Source organism: Bactrocera tryoni, chromosome 5, assembly GCF_016617805.1.
Source record: "Bactrocera tryoni isolate S06 chromosome 5, CSIRO_BtryS06_freeze2, whole genome shotgun sequence".
NCBI lineage: Eukaryota > Metazoa > Arthropoda > Insecta > Diptera > Tephritidae > Bactrocera > Bactrocera tryoni.
Window position 1 is genome coordinate 37981187 of NC_052503.1, and position 23273 is coordinate 38004459.

Genomic DNA, 23273 nt, shown 5'->3' on the forward strand with positions numbered 1-23273 from the left:
TATTTTACAATAAATCTTAAATAAAAACATACAGATATTTGTCCTAGTATAGTGCGATATAGAACTATATATAAACTGATTAATTGCAAACCAAGAGATCTGGAGTTTGAGCATGAAATAAGGGATCTTCTTACGAGGTACATTGGAAGATAAACATTCTCGAAATAATTTTATTTTGAGTAATACAGTAACGAAATCAGAAAAGAATGAAACACATATTAACATAATAGAAGCGGAAATAATTTGTGTAGAAAGTTTATATGATTGTACATACCTATAAATGCAATTATATACCTTGATTATGCTATAGTGATCCGACCTAGAATTTTTTTTGGATATTGTACGTAGGTTGCTATACATATATATTTCTGGCCTAATAATGTAAATAGACATATTTATCAACGAAAATGTTTTTTTTGTTTTTTTTTTTTTTGTCGATTGCTGTTTTGTTTCGGGCTTATACGCATAGATCCATGATTCGTCATCTGTGACGATTTTATAAACGTCTTTTGAAGCACCGCGATCGTATTTTTTCAGCATTTCTTTACACCAATCCTCACGAGCCTTTTTTGAGCGATTGTCAATTTGTGCGGGATCCAACGAGAACAAACCTTTTTTACGGCCAGGTGTACATGCAATATCGAATGTATGCTGGTGAGAGAAATGCATACGCATGCCTCTATCTGAAGGTATGTTACATGACGGTCTTGCATTATCAGTTCACGTACGGCATTGATGTTTTCTGGCATAACGGCTGTTTTTGGACCACCTTCATGGAATTCGTCTTTGAGCGAGCGTCGTCCACGATTGAATTCGTTGTACCAGTTCTTCACAGTGCTATAGGATGGTGCTTCATAGCCATACAAAGATTTTTGTTCATCGATGCACTCTTGTCGTGATAATCCACGTCGAAAGTTGTGAAAAATGATCGCACGAAAATGTTCACGAGTTAATTCCATTTTTTGGCCGAGATGAATTTTGTAATTCCCTGTAAATAAAACAATTCACGATTGAATGACTAACGTGTTCTGAGTGATGTTATGCTAAAAAATGTCAAACTTAACAGAATATATATAGCAGCCCTCGTAACACTTATTGTCCAACACACTCCACGCCGAATTGCATGAAGATATTTTCTCAACTAAAAAAGTTTTCCATTCAAGAACTTGACTTTGATCGGTCCGCTTGCATGGCAGCTATATCCTGTAGTGGTCCGATATCGGCGATGCCGAATGTAAAAAATGTCTGATCAATATTTAAAAACTGAACGACTAATTCGCGAATATACCGAGAGCTCGTCATGTTCATCATTTATTTTATTGTACATATATAAAATATATCAAATTCAACCTCATAAGGGGGTATTCTAGTCTAGAAATTTAAAAAAATCGAAATTTTTTTTATATTTTCAAAGTTTAACTATTCAAGAATATGTGTACAAGTGGATTTTACCAAATTCAAATTATTTTCGAAGATATAGGCATTTTTCTGACCCGGCATTCAAACTGGTTCGGCCGGAACTAATCGAACAAAAGACTTTACGCGAAACTTTAAACGCGTTTTTCTCAAAACTGACTTTTTCGGAACGATACCCACGATTTCTCAGGTTCTACTTGACCGATTTACTTGAAATTTTTATAGAGTCTTCTTTATAGGCTTGTCTATGGTTGGAACTAGCCCCACCCCCAAATTTTTATTTTTATTATTTTTAAAAAATTCGAAATAGTCAGAAAAAGTGATCAAAAAAATTTTTTTTTCAGGCAGTCGCCATTTTGTGAAAAAAAATTTTTCCCACTTTTCCGTAGCTCCGACCATTGCGACATTATTCTAGATTAATAATCTTTTTTGTTTTTGTTTCAGATAACTTGGAGGGTTGAAATCATGGGCATGGTCACGTGGAAATTTTTAGAGACCCCCCCACTTCGTCAACTCATAATTTTTGAAATTTTCTACTTTTTTTAGTTTTTAAATTTTTTCTGTACTCTTCTAAAATTAACAAATAACTAGTAAAAAAATGGATAGTAAAAATATTAATTGCCTTTTTTTACGACACTTTAAAAATTACCTGAAATTCATGCTTCTAGACTAGAATACCCCCATAATGGACCATCTACTTGGGGGAGTGCCGCCAAAATCCCGTCTGAATTCCCTTTGGACAGAAATGACTGACGGCAAAGTGTGGTACCGCTGCACTATCCATACCAACTTTTCGGTGTCCCAAGCATACATTTTTAACAAATTTAAATAATAACCTGCCAAATAAAAAAAAAACTAAGTCGATTACTCACACGGAAAAAAGTTATTATGGTTTGCTGTATATCCAAGTCAATAGCGCTTTGTTATATGCTCATATACAATTTCATAAATATTCAAATGCACAGTTAGATATTAATAATATTCTAAAAATATATTTTGATTTGCAACCTTTTCATTTATTCTTATAAGCACGTAGACGAGGATATTAATGGAAAATTCACCGGAACCCATTCACTCGTAAATATAATAACCGAAAAATGACGTGTTTACCGTATTAAAAAGGTGATAAGAAATGAATACAAAGCATTCAATGATTTTTTTGTAAACGTTGAATATTCAGGCATGACTAGGTTAGGTTGGGTTAATAGGTCGATCATATCAGGCGCATCACTTGGACAGCTTAAAGCGCTTATATAACATATCATAAGACCCTTACAAATTGACAAAGCATTTTGAGCCTATCACAAGCTTGTTATGACGGCTAAAGTCAGTTTCTGCTATGACTGCTAGTTCGCCGAAGGTAAGACCGCTAAGATGTTCAACCTCAGTCTTGCAAAAGCTAAAGAATAGCGGAGAAAGTGCCAGAATATTTCCACCTCACCCTCCTCCATATAACTTTGACAACTCTGATCAATAATTTAAATGACCTTCCCTAAGGGCAAGTAGTTCAGAAGATTTCCTGTGGTTTTGTAACCACACTGTTAGCTTCGGCTGTCGGAGTGAATGCTCACATCACCGAAAGCGACTGCACTTCGTAGCTAGACATAAACCGCCGGATTGACGGAGAGCTCCTTCTCAATATTTCCTCCTAGCTTCGACCCATCCGTGAAAAAGCTCAATGCGATTCTTCTCCAGCGACTCCTCGCCATCCACAAATCTCCCGTCGGTGAACGGAGAAAAAACCATGGTGAGTAAACTCTGCGATGTTGTGATCCAAGTTTTCAAGGATGCAGTTGAAGAAAGAGAAAATTTCAGCGTGTCCTTGTCCGGACCTCTTCATATTTCCAGCTTCCTTGGGTCTTAGAAGGCACTTCGCGCCGATGTAACTGCCGGATATGTGTAAAATGACATCAAGTGCTACTGTTGGTGTAGTCAGCAATGCACAAGGGATGCCAATGGTAGCCGCCCTTTGGACACGTAGCCTTTTCGAGCGCCCTCCACCAGACGAATTCGCCATAGAACATTATAGGCTTGACATAGAGGCAAAACACCACCTTTCGTGAGAGTCCTCACCTTTCCTCTACAGTAATATAAGGCAACAGATGCCTTTTTACTCTCTCCTAAAAGTTTGGCCTCCATGTAAAACCATTGCAGTTTTACTTGAGTAGATGACTAAGCTGCTTCTATTCGCCCAGTTGGATTCCACGCTTATAAGATTAACATCGTCAGCATAGACTGTCATCCGACAGCATGGAATAGATCATAAATTGAATTGACTCGGCTTATGAATTCGCACACTGACTGGCTGCCGGACATCGCTTATTCTTATTAATTGTCTTTATCTAAATCTTGAATACTTGTTATATAGAAAACGCTTCTGTGAAGGGTATTCTAGGTTCAGTTCAGCCGAACTTTACGTTTTTTCTTGTTTTTACTGAATTTTAGAGCGATATTTTCGGCTCAATCCTAAGAATATTTGCAGCCTTTACCCGCTACCAAATCATAACTCAGTCTACTCACATAAAGTACCTTACTCTTGCTCGAAAATAATATATGTATATAGTGCAATATCTGACACGGACTACCTCTCCAATATCTTAGTATCGGGTATGAAAGAACTCAGCCAATTATTGCGACATTTTCACATATTCATTTGCCATTTTATGATCGACTTTTACAATCGCCTTAAATAGTAATTGTACAAATACTAACGTACAAACATATGTAGGAGTATATTAATTAAGAAATTTATACTTTTATGAGAATTGTTCTGATTGTAAATTGCTTGGCAAGTATATAAAAACCTATTGAAATGCACAAAGTGTCTCAAGTTGTGGCGTGTTTTGTATCTTTAATGAATATCACGCCATTAATATTCCGATAACTGTCGGCCACATAGGTGGTATATACATGAGTAGATAAGATTATTAATGGATTTATATGGTTATCTACGAACGATGACTCGAAGGAATGTGTGAAAATGTGATATGAACTGGAAACAAATGATTAATTGCAAATATTTCGAAAAACCCAAAGCACACGCTAATTGTGTGTAATGTTTGTTTATTAATAAAAAATATTACTTTCAATTTACTTTCTTCTCCTGACGCATGTTTACCTTTTGAGCTTATTTAATTAACTTATGAACCCTTTTTATGGTATACAAATATATTTGAGATCGTGGACGTGTCCCGGCACAATAGTAAGCCCGCTGACCAAGATCTTTCCGCAAAATCTTCCAAAAAGTATTTGACAGTCTGCTCCACAGCAGCAATAACGTCTTCGGTCTGCACTGTACGGCGTCTCTGAGGATGCCTATTATTCAGCATCCACCAATTGAGTGAGGTCGCATCAGGTAGGTGACGCAATTCAAAGGAATGGGTTACACTCCACACTTGGTGAGTGTGAAGGAGCGACTGCAGGTCCGTAGATCGTAGCTTAATTGTAGCTTGTACCACTTATGGAGCCGCAATGACGGTCTTGGGTCGCCGAAAACTCCTCTCTGTACAACATCGCATAATGCCCATATGTTGCACAGTTTCTGCATGGTTGCAATGCAGGTTTTAGTGGTACTCCGCCTCTTGACTTGATTTTAGCAGTTTAAGAAAGGGTACCAGTGTGTCATTACTTCGGAATGACTGAATTTCCGATGATGATGTGGAGGGGGAGAGATGGCTAGTAAGCAAGCGGATTCTAGATGATAGGGTTAGAAGTAGGTAGCAAGCCCGTTGGGATAATAATTCTATTACATTCTTTACTTCAAAATTAATTTTTTTTCATTTAAGTTTGGGCTTCTTGTTTCCCGGACATGGGCCTCTGAATGCATTGTACTATCAGATAGTATCTAATAGTTCAGTGTATGTGCGGAGTTCGTGGTGAGGATTCTGTGCATATGATCGCGGCGTGTCCGCTGTACTCGGACATTAAGGATCTGCGTTAGATTGTTGTTGGTGTTAATACTGGTTCCAATATAAACGAAATTATCTAAGGCTTGGACGTTATGACTGTCAACAGTGACGTGGGAGTCAAGTCGCGAGTGTGACTACTGTTTGTTTAATGACAGAAGATATTTTGTCTTGCCCCTGTTCACCACCAGACCTATTTGCTTCGCTTCTTGTTCAACCTGGAGAAAGCAGAACTATCGGCGCGATTGTTGAGACCAATAATATAAATGTCATCGGCGTACGCCAGCAGTTGTACATTCTTGTAGAAGATTGTTCCTTCTCAAATCAGATTTGCAGCACGAACTATTTTTCCTAAGAATTGGTGGTGTTGTTTTACGTGGTGAGTCCCAAACCCAACTCACAACCCTGGGAAGGGATCTTTTGCCCTCGGACTTTAGCCTCACTTTCAAATGGATGTTTTTTGGCTACCCAGAGGATACTTGGTAGCTTGGACTGACGGACGATTAGATGTCAGCGGTGTGAACTTTAATAGTCGAAATACCGAACAGTTGAGGTCGTTCGATATGTATTAGCTTCTTGTGTGAATGGTGGGTGCATTTAAAGTGCCTTTGAGGTTCAATCCCTGGTTACCAGTCCAGTGTAGTACGAAAGCTCAACTCTCGGTGGTTTGGGCTACGTGGTTTGTCTGGAAACTTGGTTCTGATACCGAAGCCCTTGGAGTACGTTTCAAACTACTCATGCGACAAGGCCCTTCGAAGAGTATCAGTTGTGGTTAATACCCGATGGAAAGAAGAAATAACAAAAGGTCAATGTGGAGTTGAATTGCAACGGTCGTGACGGTCCTAAAAACGGCAGAGGTTTTAAATATACCGCAAACCCTACCAAAACGTTTTGCGTGTCCATTCTACATCGTCAATTTGTACTAAAAATCTGCTGGTTTTTTCAGGACGCTGATCACCACTTCAGCTCGAATTACCGACTCTGCTTGGGCGATTATATCGACCGAAAGTAGGATACGTCTCGGCAGTGGCGTAGCAACAACTTCGGGCGCCCGGGACCAAGGATGTTCTGCCGCCCCCCATTATCTACATACCTACAAGTTTCATGAGGTGGTTCGAACAAAAGTGAATTTTTACAAAATATCTTCGATATTAAGTATATAAAATTTAGGAACTAGAAGCCATGCAAATTCTGAAATTCCAAAATTCTCACAATACGGTTTTTGAGGAAATTGATAGTAAATTTACAAGACATCTTTTTAAAAGACATAGAAAAAACCCATTTTCGCCCTATATCTTGTACACTTTTGACACAATTTGCAGGAATTTTTGCCCGAATTGGAGTTTTTAAATATCATTTTTGAAAATTCGGAGAAATAAAAGTATTTGTTACATTCAAAGCATAAGGTAACTGTGAGAGTGACACGTCGCTAGACAAAGCTGGAAAGGGCATCTTTAAATTCTATCACTATTTTTAAGAAAGATGTAAGCCAAAAGATATAAGACAAATTCAAAGAGTGAAGAGTATTCGAGTAAAAATTAATATTTTTCATTGTTATTCAGATTATTTCATTGTGAGTGTAGCACTCTTTATCTTTTATAATAAATTTTGTAAAAAAATTTGTTGAAGTTTTTTTCTGAATATTAAAAAACAGCGAAGATCGTTTTGCCGTCCCCCAAGACGTTGCGCCCGGGGCGACGGCCCCCTTCGCCCCCCCTAGCTACGCCACTGCGTCTCGGGAACCGAACTCTAATTTTGGTAATCTATTTGCACAATTTGCAAACGTTGTTCCTGAGTAAGTCTGTTCATTATGAAATGGCAAATCTAAATGAGTATAAATCTAGTAACAGCTATCAAAAAGAGTAACTCCGAAAAACGTATAGCTTCAATGAAAACCACACGTATAAAAGGAAACACCCGTTATATATATGTATATTAAACAAAGGTTTGTTTGTATAAATATATATTACTTGAAATTTTTTTAACTTTTACTAAATGAATTCCTAAATACCATAGATAACGACTAGCTACTGCGAAAATCTATATAATTTTAAATGTTCATGTCAAGAAAAGTGTACAATGCTAGTCACGACTTAAGCTATTAAGTTTAAAGTTATATGGATATTGGCAATAAAATATAATAGATTTAATTGCATGCGGTTTAATCATATAGCTATCTTTATAAATACTATCACAACTTGTATGTATAAATTCTCGATTTCCCGTTAAAACGCATGCCCAAGAATGCTGGTTAACTGTTTACTATACTACTATGAGCAAAATTAGTAGGACTTTGTTCATAATTTTAAAATTCTTAATTTATTCCTCAAAAATCTATGTGGTACCCCTCAAAATAATCCTCCTTGCCCCAATACTGTTGTGCCAACGTTTTTTCCAATCCTCGAAATAGTTGTTAAAGTCAATTTACGGATTGAACTTCAATGCGCGTAGTAATTCACGCTTAATGTCTTCAATGCACCACACCTCGATAATGGAAGAAAATAGTTAACTTAACCCTGATTTTTGACCTCCTTTGAATTGTTTTTTCGGCCTCGGTTCATCTTTGTAATGATAATAGGCCAATTGATTGTCTCTCTCCGGGTCCTAAGCATATAGTAGATCCAAAACTCATCGCCGGTAATAATACCTTTTATGAAATTTTGGTAGTCGGGAAACATTGTTTCACAGACGTTAACGCGACGCTGTTTTTCGACAAAATTGAGTGATTTTGGAACCAATCGTGCTTTAACTTTTTTTAGACCCAAATTATCTTTCAAAATGGTTTTCAATGATCCTTCCGATATTCCAATGATGACAGTAAGATCTCTGACTGTTAATCGTCGATTATTAGGCACTAATTTCTTTGTTTTATTGACGTGTGAATATCAGTTGATGTTGATGTCCGTCCTGGCCGTGGTTCATCATCAACGCGTTCTCGACCTGCTTTGAATAATTTGTACCAATCGAACACACTTGCTCGCGACAAACAATTATCACAGAAAACCTTTTCTAATATTCTGAACGTTTCGGCACCAGAAATCTGATTCTGCACACAAAATTTAAAGGAAATTCTTTGTTGAATAATTTTACTCATCGTAAAAATCGCCGAATGTACTTTATGTACTTCAGAAAAACAAGTCTATACTAAAAACTAATCATTGTCTTTCTAAAGTAGAAAAAAAATTCGACGAATGTGTTTTCGCTTGAAATTTAAATTAAAAAGTCTTACTATTTTTTGACCACAGTACAATACAAAGTTAATAATATTCTCTACTTCTACAAATATTTTGGCAACATAACTGTTATATATGTACATAGCATTTTAAAATCGAAATTTACTGTCTTTCTAACATTTATTTTTGATTTGTTACAGTTCAATAATACTTAAAGAACGGATATTGCTTTGTAAATATATACTACACTTTGTATGCAGGCGTCATACATGGCATCTAAATATTGTCACCTAAAATGCAAAACAACGTATCATCAAAAAATCGAAATTGAGCTTTCTATTGCTTACGATTCACTACATCATATTGCATATGTATGTACTTGTATATGTGGCATAAAATTTTCAGCTTCCGCTGTCAGTCATAACCAATATGTAACCAATTTATAACCACTTCATAACCAGTTTATGACCAAAACTCAAATTTCAATTTCAATGTGATTGGTTTCTATTAACCAATATATAACCAATATATAACCAATTTATAACCACTTTATAACCAAAACTAAAATTTTGTTTCAATGTTAGTGGCTTCTATTATATCGTCTTCCTTTCGCTTGTAAACTTATGAAAAGTGATATAACGTTATTTTGCATTTTAGGTGAGGATATGTACTTTGGTAATTTATATGTTTTACATAGATTAAGTTGTACGGAAGCCTATGTACATTATATACTATATTCATATGTACATTTGTAGATAACATATTTTGTATTAAATATTATTGTAACTAATTTTGTGCGCTTTAAAGTTCATTTACTCGAATTTACAATATTTGGTTGTCGAAAAAGTCTTTTCGTATTTATTTTTTTATATGATATGACACAATTTGATTGGTAGCACTGCAGATATACTACTGCAATGATATCTATTGGCAAAATAATCAATATTTTCATTAAGTTAAACTAACTTAAGTCAAGTTAATATAGGCTTTCAATTTCTAGTGAGCATGTAGACAAAACTTTTAGCACTATTTCTGAAAATTTGATCATTTCTAATGCCAAGAAAATACAACCTAAGCATGAGTCTCGAATAAGTGGCTCAGTGTGACTCAAAACATCAAAATAAGATTATCTCGACTTAAGCCTTTTTAACATATTACTGTCCTACCAAGTGATTAGTAGGTGTATTTAACGTAGTTCATAAGTATAACTTAATTCTGATATGACCGTGATTGCGTCTGTTGGACTTTGATGGGCAATATTTCGTGTTCGACCGGAGTAAAATCTAAACTGTAAATTACAATTAAATTTTTCATGCATTAAACGCTCTTATAAATATGCATGCGTGCATATGCACCTCAAGTATATACAATATTATTTACATTATAGTACATATCTACATAAGTTTATGTGTGTGATTGCGTGAAACGCCTTTAAATCTGTTTTACGAAACGCTAAGTGGTCATAGCGCTCTTAAATGCCTCGCTCTAGAAATAATAGAAACGAGTTTTTCAACTGCATTATACCGTAATTAACCTCGTAAACACATTGTTGCTGTAAGCGAGCAGTATAAATTCGTGTTTGTTGTCCGTATGTCTTGCAAGTAATTTGTATATTTTTTAAATATCTTCGAGCGAGGCAGTCAAATGCTTTAAAGTGGATCTTCTGGCGGATTGATTTTGATGTTGCCGAGCGCATTCATGGCATGCGCGAACGTGACCGATGGACGCACAGTCGGAGCGGAGAGGCTGGAAGCGGCGACCTCTCTGAAATTATTGCCGGTTTCGATAAATTGCGTTAGTCTGGTGGTGGAAGTGGCTACAGTCTTTATGGGCGCGTTATCTCTGGTTGTTGCTGCAATTCTCGACGATGCTCGGCGCTTGGCTACCCGGCGTGAACTGGGATACAGCTGGCGTTCGCTGACGCAAGACGACATGTGATCTGTTATAGGTATTTGCGACAAGCGATCATAGTATTTTATCATTTTGTGCTCATGATAGTCCGCGTTCAGTTCGAAATCATCCGTGGACTTGCCGTGTTTTTCAGTGTCTACAGGCACATAGGCTAGGTAGCACGGTGCTAGAGTGACAATTATTCGCAGCGCTGCATTTTTTAACGGAAATATTGCAAAGTCGGCAATCCAAGATATCGTTCAAGCACAGCGATACAGCGGCACAAGGGGAAAATAGCAATATGAAAAAACAAGCAACTGAAATATTTTAGCTTTTACATTTTTAACGCTGAGCCACACCAACAATCAAGCCATCAAAGCCATAACAGCGCCACCAACACCGTCATATCATAGCCACAGCTGCAAAGGCGTGCAAACTTACCGTCTACGGTTGGGTATGGTTGACGGCGCGGCATGCTGTGGGCTACAAGCTGGCGCCACAATGCCAAAGCACTGCAACGAGTCAGCTTGTTCAGTGCAATTAACCTGTTTTTGCCTTTCGCTCGTGCAGAGCTTCGTTCGAACTCAAGACGATGCCGCTGTTACTTCTGCTGGGCAGATTGTCCTTGTACTCCATGCTCATTATGGTGGAAATGGCCGCATGTGCCACCGGCAGATTGTCGTAGATGCACACGTAGATCCTGTGGCTAACGTAGACCACAATGAAGCAAAGGATGACCACGAGCAGCAGTATGAAAACGTACGCCAATATTGTGGGTATATAAACGATCGTGTCCAGCATTGTGTGGCAGATTTGTACGGTTCGTTGTTACAGAAAATTTTATTGTTTTGATTTTCGTTTTCTTTCGATTTTTTTTTTTGTTTTTCTTTTTTAAATAATGACTTTAAACTTTCTGAAAATATATCTACTCAGCGTCAGCAGTTCTTACTGAATGGCACGGTTGTGAATGTGGAACTGATCGCCTTGTTTCTATGAATATTCCGCAGCGCATACTCTCCGCAAAGCGTACGTACGTCGTTGTTAATCATACAAAAGATATAAACAAAATATTCTTTGATTGCCGCTGCCGTTACACGAGGTGACACACTCAAATGCTCTGAACCGACTATTCGCGGTCGTTCCTTTGTTTATTGTTTTTGCGTTAAGTCAAATGTGCAATCGGCTGCATGACTGGTTAAACTCGTTGACTAATGCGGCATATTCTATTCAGTGTGTACGTGCGAGAGTGTAGCTACGAGCTGGCCGCGGTGGAAAAGCGTAGAACTCTCATTGGTTTAATTGAAAGTGTTTGATGTTGTTGTTCGTTTAGGTTTGATGGGTGCGGCGAGAGGCGGCATTGTAGCCATCGCCTCTTCTATGCTAGTAATTGCGTTCTCTGCACTCGTTGCGATAGCTATCGATTCGTCTATCGATGAATGCCTGGCAAACGTCGAGCGTTGCTTAAGTAGCTCGCAAAGGTAGTTATAAGCGGTTTGGAAAGAACGAAGTTGCGTAGCAAAATTAAATTAAATTTTATGGTGTTTCAAGCTTGTTTGTTAAGCAACAGATATGTAGGAATGTGTTTGCATGAAGTTGTTCCTTTGCAATGGTTTTATTCGTTGTGTAATGAACTGAATGCCCATATCGGCTTGTTACTTCATTTTGATGCAAGATACCGTGACGTATACGCAACCTCATTTCTCAAGCAAACTATAGAAGATATAATAAATATGCTAACTATGTGAATTGTTGTGCATTCCGTCGACGTTGTTAGGGGAGAAAAGCGAGGAATCACTTATAAAGTTACTGGGATTTTTTTTGCAGCGTTGCTAAAAGCCTAGTTTTTTTACAAGAAGCAGAAGTGAAGTCATGGTATGTTCTTTCAGTAAAAGGCCATTTTTTTCCGCGTCATCAGGCCAGCACTCCTTCATCAGCCTAATAAAATTTCTTCTGATTTCTTTGTTATTAACTTTCAGCTACTTAATTGTTTTAAATTTTCTGATCTTTGTATGTACATAACGGTGTTCAATTTTTAACACCTTTTTATTTCTTTGCGAACTCATGAAAATGTTATTGAAAAAAAATTCCTTCAAAAATTTGAGCCCTTAGTTGAATCAACAAGAAGTTAAAAGCCTCCAATCGACACAACTGGAATAAATTTGTTTGTGTAAAAACATCTAGGACCAATGGGAGTATATCGGCAACTTACATGGCGACCGAACAACTGGTCATAAACTATTTCTTTATTCGCGTAAATACCGCTTATGTGGTTATAGCCGAGTACTGCGTCGAATACTTTCAGATCTGGCGCGTTTTCGTCCATTTCAACAACATGAGCTAGCAGTAGACCCTGCAATTATACAAACTCTTATTTTAGGAGCCCAAAGCACTTCTTCTTTCCATTGAAGTCTTCTTGATAGTACTCTGTTTGGAGCCAAACATTAAGGTTATTCTTAAAATACCTCGTCTCGATCTTGATATTATAACTTAACTGATAAAACTTAGGCGGCATTTCAAACAACCACCCAAAGAAGAGCAAAGCTTCCTTCTACATATGATATGTATACAACTCTATCTGGAACAAACTTAATAATAAAACACATCACACTTGGCAAGATTCAAGGGGTTTCAACCCATATGAAGACACCACCACTGAACAATGTGATAGTGTTTAACGTGGGATCCTGCTGGCGACAGCTTATCTCCAGGGTGCTCAAAAGCACAACGGATCAATACAATGCGTCGATCTGCGCCCTGAAAATTGGGTAACGATTTTCAGTACCAATCGGCAGTGTGGCATAGACACACTAACCACCTTGGTAGGGCTCGAGGCCCATCTAAAACCTCTGCCGTACTTTGGGTCCGGCACCCGGTTGCAATGCAACTCCACATTCGACTGACAAAGTCAGTTCTTCCCGCGATTTGGGTTTTAACCACAGCCATCACGAATCTCCACAAAGGGCCAAACCCAATGAGCAGACTGGAGCGAACTCCAGGGGCTACTGCTCCCCGTGGTACCAGGTTAAAGTCTTTTGTATTGACCTTGCAGCTGAAGCTACGACCAGTTGAGCATCCATACAGCCCTGGACTGGTCGCCAGGATCTTAGTCGCCTCTTACGACAGGCATGCCTTACCGCGGGTATATTCGGTTTCCCGAACCCGGAGGGGTCCCCTCGTACCCGCAGGGGGACACCACCACTGAACAGTACACCAACTGCTAACAAAAAGGATGGACCACCCGATTCGGTGAAGATTCGATTCGTCAATCATCTCGAGCACCCTATTTATTCGCCATTAGCAATATTTGATCAGGAGTTAGAATGGGCTTATGAAACCTTAGTTACTCTCACGCAACTTTGTTCTGGGCATACACTTCTCCCCATTTTTCGACCGCGTCGAACAAGCTCGTTTTCTGGACTTTCCGTTTGATGACAATTGAAAACATAATTAATTTGTACTGCAATTCAAACTGGCTTACAGCAGTAACAAATAAAACTATAACACACTTTTGTATTGCATATGACAACTGAACTCAGTATACTTTAATAATTAGACAATATCGGTGACTTTGAATTGTTGAGGAGTACGTTACGTTAAGCAATTGCGGGTTTTGCCCTATGGTTTCTGGAAAGTAAATGCCATTAGGTTTGCCTTTATAGTTAACTTTTACCTAAAAATGGGAGGTTTAGGTTATTTTTCCTCCTACACTATGGCAAAATATTTTTGTGTCAACCCCTGTATTAGAGGTATGGCATTTCTTGAAGAGTTCCCTCAACATTCAAAATGTTAGCAATAATTGAAGCTGTTGTTCGGTTTGGGTAATTACTGTCTGTTATATCAATTATGGCATGTTCTTATACAGTGAGACTTACCGGCTTCCGGCTCCTTATCCTAGAATATCCCAAATTTGTTCTATAATAACATAGAGTGTGACGCCCTGTGCGCTGATCTAAGCCCCAGTTACCCCAGATGACATTTCATATTGATAAAACATAGTCAGAACTTACCTATAAATGCATGTCACCATATCAAATAACCGTAATTTCAATTAGACAAATATTTAAGTAGCACAAAGACATGTATACAATTAAAGCGTAGCATCACATAGTCACCAGAAAAGAATCTCTCGCTTACTTTACTTTCATCACAACCAGTACAAGCTCGACGCATTTTTACTATGGATAGTCAAAATTTTCAAAAAATCGATCTCATTTTACATTTTCTTCAAGTATCATATCTTTGAAATATTATCTGAAAATATAAAGTAAATCCGAAAAATACTTATCGAGTTAGTATCGATGAGTAGCAAAGGGTTCTTGGGCGCTCTGGAACTTTCGAAAGCAGATAGATGCAAGCTTTACTTAAATTGAGTGTACAATTTCAAATGTGTTTTTCTTAAAACTATGTTTTTTGAACTGGTGGCCACTGTAACTCGAAAACCGCTCCGTATACTATTTCAATGAAATTTATATATCGTCACCTGAAATGCAAAATAACGTAACATCACTTTTCATACAAGGACCTTTCCAAACTAAACAGGACTTTAAAAAAAAGAACAGAACAAATGGTTTTTTTGGCAAAATCATTTTATTTTATTCAAAATAGTATCCTTCTGCTTCAATACAGCTTTTTGCACAACCCAAAAGCATGTCTAACAAATTTTTTAGCTCGTTGGCCGGTATGGCCGCCAGTATCCCGGTGCAAGCCTATTGAATGGCCTCTACATCTGTATAACGCTTTCCTTTCGTGGGCAAATGCAGTTTTCCGAAAAGGCTGAAGTCGCACGGTGTCATATCAGGTGAACAAGGGGTGTGGTTAATGGTTAAAATGTGACAGTTTCGATGGAATTTCCAGCGATCACGGATTGGCCCACATGTTAATCGTTATTTATGGTCGCACGACCACTTTGAAAACGTTAAATCACTCGTGCACTCTGCTACGGAATAGGCAATCATCGCCATAAACTTGTTTCATCAATTGAAACGTTTTGGTAAAAGTTTTACCAACTTTAAAACAACATTTAATGTTGGCTCTTTGTTCGAAGCTCATTTTCGCACCGATAACACAAACATACTGACACTTAAAACGCAATAACTTTATTTCCAATTGATGAAATGTCATGAAATTCTCACTGGACAATCGATAAAGATAGCAGATTCTAACGCACCAGTCGACATATAGATGGCGCCACCAGGGGCGCTAGATTCAAAGTCCTGTTTACTTTGAAACACACCTTGTAGGTTTACAGGAGAAGCAAAAAACCGTATAAAAAGAAAACTACTTTAGATATTGAAACAAAATTTTCAAATCTGCTTTAAAAGAAAACTATAAGTATATTTTAGATAAAAAATTAAGAAAAAATAAAGCAAATCTTATAGTAAGTGTTTTACGTTATTTTGAATTTTCAATTCTGAAACAAAATAAGGTATGATCAATCTAAAGTTGTATAAAAATAAAAAATTTTAATATTAATATTTTTATTGCATATATCAGGCAATATTTGAGATATCTGAATAAAAATTATACTGCGTGTTTTACACATAACAGTATATCTCTGTACATAAAATAGACAAACTTGGACGAAGACTTGACCTAACCCCCATACTTATAACTAATTTCAGGATTTTCGAACATCCGGCTGACTTTACTCCATATGATTGGCGATTGTATGTGAGGTACCTTAGTGAAACTTAGGGATCATATTTTAGTAAATAGTTAATAGAAAAATCCCATGAAATACATATACTAATTTTCATTTTTCTAACAAACCTCAACCGGTTTTGATTCTTACAAGTTGCAAGAGTATAAAATGTTCGTTCGCACTCGAACTTACTCCTTTCTTTCTTACTCTTTCATATCTTTCATATTGTCGCATATCTTTGAATATTGACGCGTTAAATTGAAAATATCCACATGTCACCATAACGGTAATTTTGAAACAATGCATCTGTTCAATTTTTATTCGTATATATTTATTTCATGAACATATGTATGTATTTATGTATGTATGTGTGTGTGCAACGAAGCATTAAAATGTATTCAATATTTATCTTAAAGTAGCTACACTTTGTTTAATCAGTAGTACAAGCATCGCATATGCAATTCAGTTCACAATTTAATATACATATACATATATATATTTATAAATACAAACGATGATTAGATAGTATAAATGTTCGATAAATTTAACTTGCATATGTATGTATGTATGTATATATAGATCAGTTTTCTTGCACAATACACATGTATTGGCATGTATATAACCTACTGTGTGTGTTGTTGTTCTTATAGGTGAATGTTTCACAGCAATCCAATGTGGTTTTTTTAAAGTTATGCAAGACAAACGAGACAGAAAGTCGCCAAAGCGACGACCTTCAGTCATTGTCAGTTTCCAATACGAATATAAGATATTTATATAGAAATTTCGTTTCGTTTGATAGTCATATTTATTCACTTTAAAATATTTCATGCCAGTGCATTGTATGTATGTACCTTCAACCCGCCGGCGGGTGCTTTACCTATCACGCAGCAACTTGTTAACCTGTTGCGCCGCTTTAGCTGATGTTAGTAGAACTAACGGGCCAACATGCAGCATTCTTTACGCAATTTCTTAACACAAAATAGTAAGTATGTTGTGTGAAGAATTGTGTAAGGTTATAAGTAATTTGTTGTTATACAAAGTTATGGATATACATACATATATATTTATGTGTTTCGTGTTTTAGGTTGATGTATAATTATTTTAGTTTACAAACGAGAGCGCACCAGCACTTTTTTTGATTTTATGAATCTTTAAATACGTTTTATTATAATTGTTATAAATTAGTACTGTGCCGTTACCGGAGTGTTACATTTTAGTTTTTGTTTTTGTTTCAACACACTAACGTTGTGGCTTTTGGTCAGTGCGCCACAAGTTTAAAAAATGTTCTATTTAAAAAGGAAATTAATGATATATTTGTGTGTCGCTTTCAACGACTTTTCAATTCATTTAGGGTTCTTCATAAGTGTTTCACATTAAAAGTAGTCTATATTTCATCCACATTTTAGTCAAAATTTTAATATTTTTCAATTCAAAACAATTACAGTTAAAGCATAAAAACGGGCGTTTGGTTTCATGCCGTCTTAAATGCATTTTGTCGTTAGGATATAAGTTTACGGTTAACATTTAAGTTCATATTTACTTAAAGCGGTGTGATAGAAATAGGTAGACACATGGAAGCTAGTTGGGCGTTAACAAGTTACAACAAATAGGGAAAGGTCCATAGTTTTTAATATTGTTTGTATTATTGTGTTATTTATTGCTAAAAGAGCGCGCAGCCAAGTAAAGTAAACCCATAGCAAGCCAAATATACACAGAAATTATGTTTACACATGTACATACATATATGTAAGTATATTAGTAACAATTTTTAACACGTTACAAATGTAAATCAAACATCGATAATGAATATTTTTGACAATTTGACGTCAAAATGCATATAAACATTTGCAGGTTTGTAACAGTAAATATTTATATTTTCGCAAATAAAGTCTTACATATTTACAAGTATTTGAATTTCGACCGAAAGCAAAATTTCATAAGTTATAAAACTATTTAAGTGTACATTCTAAAAGCTTTGAAAGTATTGAGAATCGGAAAACAGCAAAATTTAGTAAGTTATTATGAGCCAAAGTGGCTTGTATGGTGCGTCAAATAGCTGCGACCACTTGTCGCGCCTTATCATGTTAACACATTCACTTTCCGAAGAGTGCAATAAAACCATGCAAACAAGACATTAACCCACACACTCGCTAACGGTGATGGTTTTTGTGCATTGGCAATTTTAAACATGTAAATGCTTGATACTTGATGCTTTTTGCGCAAAGTGCAATTGTTGTTGTTGTTTCCAAGAAGAATGCAATGATCAATTAGAAGTATGCGAAAGCCTAAAGCTGTGTTTTCTTCACTGTTTTGTTTTGTTTGGTTTTGTTTACTTTTTTCTCTCAATTGTAAATGTTGCGTCTATTTTTAACAGCCCACGTTTCCACGTTGCGATTGCTCACAGTTTTTGTATTGAGTTTTTGTATTGAGTTTAAAATGTTTATTTCCCTTTTTTGTTTCAAATTTTTTTTGATAACTTGTTGTCTTTGATTTTGTTTAAGTTTTACGTGTGTAATAGTAGGTAGATAATTTTTCCGTTGATTTAATTTCCGTCTAATAAAGCTGACACAATCCCATGTTTATTCCCAACTGAAAGTTACTACCTCAAAAAATTTCGATCTAAGTAAATGTGGAGTCTCTTAAAATGTTGAATTGCTGCCTTAAACAGATAGCGAAACGAAACTGTTGTATTGCGTGATGTTACGCTTCAAAATGTCGGCGCAGAGTCCCAGCACGCGCTCGAATCTGTAGAAATAAAATGTATTTATATTTATGTACATATATTTAAATTTTTATAATATGATAGAATTTAAAAAAAAAAAATTATAGAATTAATATTGACGAAGTTATAGGTTACGTTATTATGTTAAGTCCCACAATAGATGAGTCGGAGATATGAGCATAAATATAAAGGAACAAAATTAAGGTCTTGTATTTGAAAATTTTTTATGTGGAAAAATAAAGTACGGTTCCCGCAAAATCGGTACGAATTTTGGTTAACACATTTCAATAAGTAAAAGCCTTTTTTCTCTAAATGATGATTTCAAAGTCGTTGGCCAGCATTGCTCGAAAACGGCTAAATCGATTAATTTCAAATTTTAACACGAGCTTCTTAAATTTATTTTTTAGTAATTAAACGAAGACTTTTTCTCACCGATAAATATTTTTTTTATAAATAATTTAGGACCGAAATTTTGATCTAAAATGGATCTTTTTTTGAGAAACCGCCATTTTGTCAAAAAATTGTATTTCGCTTATTCCTTTGATTTGCTTTACTAGATTAGAGCTCCCGGAGATCAGCTGACCTTCCTTTCCAAATAAATATTGTTACTAATACTAAGTCTTAAAATACAGTTAAAAGATACCATAATATGTGTTCAATAAAATTAAAAGTTTCTCAGAAAAAAATCGCTTTTTTTAGCCTTTTAACTGTATACATATCATATAACCCCATAATTATTCCCATAAGTTGTTGTACAATACTTCGCCTTTAACAACATTGAACCTTTTTTTTTGCGCTACTAGATGTTTTTCTTAATTTATATATTATAATTGATCAATAGTGCTCAATTGGGCGAAACTTTGGGCATTTGGGTGGGCTCATGTCTTTTGTAACGAAATCGATGCCATTATCTTTTGCTGAATGAATGGCAATAGGCGTTTTTGTAAGCATTTTTTCAAGTATAAACGGACGTCACTGTTAACGATGTGTTAATGCCACAGCTATGAATCGCTTGTCATACCATTGCCTATTTCCCAAATTTGTCATTTTTTGTATTTAAAATTTGGGGCCACAATACCGCGAATATTGGAGTAGTGTCATTTTGAAACAGGATGCTGTTTTAAATTAAATTTAATGTAAGTTGCGTCGCCCATAACTATACACTCTTTAAGGGGGTTTTCTGGTCTAATATTTTGAAAAAATCGATTTTTTTTTGCATATTTTGAAAGTTTAGACTTTCAAAAATATGACCTTGGAAGGATTTTTCAAAATTCAACTTATTTTCGGAGATACAGCAGATTTTGTGACGTGGCGTCCGTGTTCACTAGTAAGTTGCGTCGCCCATAACTATACATTCTTTAAGGGGGTTTTCTGGTCTAGTATTTTGAAAAAAATCGATTGTTTTTTTGTATATTTTGAAAGTTTAGACTTTCAAAAATATGACCTTGGAAGGATTTTTCAAAATTGAAATTTGGTATATATATTCTTCTTTTAAGGCTCTATCGTGTCTTGGATTTCCAAAAATTTTGATTTGAAGTATTTTTAAAAAATTCGAAAAGGTCGAAAAAATCGGGTAAAAAAAATATTTTTCTTTCAAGTCGACGCCATTTTCTAATTTTTTTTTAAATGGTCAACCCGATAATGATATCCTTACTAATGAAGAATCTTCTTGCTTTTTTGTGTTTTAGTTCTCTACAAGGGTTGAAATCACGCCAACCACGACGCACCGTTTTTTTGAAGCTCCCACTCCACCGGCCCGTATCTCGACGAATTTTGTTTTTTTTTCTTTCAATTTTTTTTATATAATTAAAATGTCAATCAAAACATATAAAAAAATGTTTTTAATTTTTTTTATCTTAGTTTAAAAAATGCATACAATTCATGCGTCTAGACCAGAATACCCCCTCAAATGTTATCAGCACTTGTTGATTGCCACCCAATAATTTTTCTCCTATCTGTTGGGATGTATAGTGGCATGGTAGGCAACTAACCCCGCATGGGTATTCGTTTCGCTGTGCTCTTGCTAAAATATTATTTTAAATATTCTGGCACGATCGTTATCCGACATATCGGAATTATTTTTAATTGACCTTCATTTTGTGCACAATTATTTTTCGATCATGTAGATAACACGAATAAAAACTGACAAACCACAGCACAAAAACAAAACTTTCATGAGATAACGGTACCATTATTGTCAAAAACATATGTGAAAATGGGTTGCATTCGATGATTAGTTATGCGACAGTAGCCGCTAGATGGCGTACCGATTTGGCGTGAACCGTACTATCTTCACAAAATTCAGCATGATAACTGCCAAATATTACATTGCGCACGATAATTCAATGAGCACTAGGACTACTACTCAATTACTAAGCTTAATACGAAAATGTGTAAATCAACTTAGCAAATAAACAAAAAAATAAATAAATTTTATGAACGCAATTACCTCGCTCTATCCAATTTAACACATTTCAATGGTCCTCTTGCTACCACAGTGGCCGCTCTGGGGCGATCCAACAGCAAAGCGATCTCACCAAAGTAGTCACTTGGACCCAAACGACCAACCTCAGCGGGTTCATCTCCTTGCTATTAAGTGAAATAAAATTCAATTAGTAACAATATATAAATAATTATTGGTAGTTGTGTTTATTTTACCTCAGCTCTTCGTTGGAGTACAACCGCGGTGCCATCTAAAATGATATAAAAATCATCGCCTGGTTCACCTTGTTTGACAATTGTTTCGCCATCTTCGAATTGTACAGGTTCCAAAGCGTCGGCCACAGTAAGACGTTCCCATTTATCAAGGCTCTCTGTAACATAAAAATATGTTATGTAAGTAAATATCATTGACTAGTGATTATTTACAAAGAAATAATTACGGACTCTATATTTTACGTATTTTACGAATTCGTTTAATTTCAAACCAACTTACCCAAAATTGATACACGCGATAAGAATTCTTCGTACATTTTCCTTTTGCGTATGGTGGAACCCATCAGAATTCGGCGATAGGAATCGCGATCGATGCCCCAAAGTTTGACATCGGTTTTAGCTCGCACAGTAGCGGCACGTGGCGTGCCATAGATGAGCGCTAACTCACCGAAACTGCCACCCTCGCCAATTGTTGTAACCAATTCGGAATTCACAAACACCTGCAAAGTTTAGAACGTACAGTTACAGAAACTATTTTTTTGTTATTTTGTTTTGTTGTGGTACACACCTCAACCTCACCGTGATCGATAACATAGAAATTGTCACCTTCGTCTCCTTGCTGAATAATGTTCTCACCCATTAAATGCGTAACTGGAAACATGGCGTCGAAAATGTCCGAACGCTCATTTTCATCCAAATGCGAAAATAGGACGTTTTTGGCGATCGCCTTGGAGAGCGCGGCCATTGTTTTGTAATCCTTAGGGACAACTTTCTTCACATAACTTGTGGCGTCTTCTTCGGTGACCGGCTCGGCTGAGATGCCGCCACGTCGTCGCACTGGCGGGGCGGCCGTTTGTGGCATTGGACTGAGATCTTCGAAATCATCTGGACTGGTCACCTGTTTGTGGGCGTCAAGCTTAACTTGTTCCTGTAATAAAGCAATAAAATATGTATAAATGAGCAGCACTAAAATATTACGAAATGATGTAATACAAATACAATTGTGTAATGAGGCATTTTGTAAATAAAGTGTACACATATGTTATGTATTTACAGTATTACATACAAAATGTGTATAAACAAACCCTCAGATCGAAAAAATTGCTGACTTGTTCAATGCGATTACTAAATCACTTATGTAATTAAAGGTGTAGCAAATATACTTGCACGTGTGTAAATATTTACATTAAATGGAACAAATCTATTTATGTATTTGCATACTCTGTAGGAAAATCGAAATATTTTGAAATCACATGTGGGCAAAAAAACAGTAAGACTTTTTTATTTATATTTTGCATGAAAACCCATTCTTTGAATTTTTTTCTAGTGTTTCTAGATTATTTAATCGATAACGCCTTGACGACAAACCACGCCCAGGACGGCCATCAATATCAAATCATGATCAACCAGTCGTTTCTTCTTTTCGCTACGTGGCGCCAATTGGATATTCCAAGCGAAGCCAGGTTCTTCTCCACTTGGTCCTTCCAACGGATTTCAGGTCTTGCTCTTCCTCTGCTTCCCCCGGCGGGTACCGCGTCAAATACTTTCAGAGCTGTGTTTTCGTCCATTCGGACAACATGTCCTAGCCAGCGTAGCCGCTGTCTTTTAATTCGCTGAACTATGTCAATGTCGTCGTATATCTCGTACAGCTCATCGTTCCATCGAATGCGATATTCGCCGTGGCCAACGCGCAAAGGGAAAGCTCGACTGGTCTCAAAATCACCAATTTTTTTCGAAAAACAGCGTCGCGTTAACATTTGTGAAACAATGCTTTCCTACTACTAGGATGTCATGAAACGTAATACTACTGGCTATGAGTCTTGGATCTATGTTTGTCACTCGGAGACAGACGATCAATAGGCTAATTTTGT

General features: G+C 36.4%; 2 protein-coding genes across 6 annotated transcripts in view; both read right to left on the reverse strand.

Moving 5' to 3' along the window:
* Positions 1–9000: 9000 nt before the first annotated feature.
* LOC120778479 lies at positions 9001–11531 on the reverse strand. Its single transcript, XM_040110295.1, has 2 exons — positions 10930–11531; positions 9001–10595 (listed from the first exon to the last, which is right to left on the reverse strand). Exons 1-2 carry the CDS (start codon positions 11183–11185, stop codon positions 10144–10146), a joined length of 708 nt encoding a protein of 235 aa, XP_039966229.1. The 5' UTR covers positions 11186–11531; the 3' UTR covers positions 9001–10143.
* Positions 11532–18685: 7154 nt separating this feature from the next.
* LOC120778834 (cAMP-dependent protein kinase type I regulatory subunit) overlaps positions 18686–23273 on the reverse strand; it is a 54657-nt gene continuing 50069 nt past the window's right edge. For all 5 annotated transcript variants that reach the window (XM_040110849.1, XM_040110848.1, XM_040110853.1 and 2 more), the window contains 5 exons: positions 21971–22330; positions 21683–21902; positions 21406–21560; positions 21197–21336; positions 18686–18770 (listed from right to left, as the gene is read on the reverse strand). In XM_040110849.1, the coding sequence (XP_039966783.1) occupies positions 18686–18770; positions 21197–21336; positions 21406–21560; positions 21683–21902; positions 21971–22330 (960 nt within the window). The remainder of the gene's footprint in view (positions 18771–21196; positions 21337–21405; positions 21561–21682; positions 21903–21970; positions 22331–23273) is intronic.

Bases quoted from the DNA above. Each gene is read 5' to 3' on its own strand.
- LOC120778479 (XM_040110295.1), bottom strand. From the start codon at position 11,185: ATGCTGGACACGATCGTTTATATACCCACAATATTGGCGTACGTTTTC. The intron at 10,596-10,929 runs GTTAATTGCACT...TAAAAAATGCAG, and splicing joins CGAGCGAAAGGCAAAAACAG to CGCTGCGAATAATTGTCACT.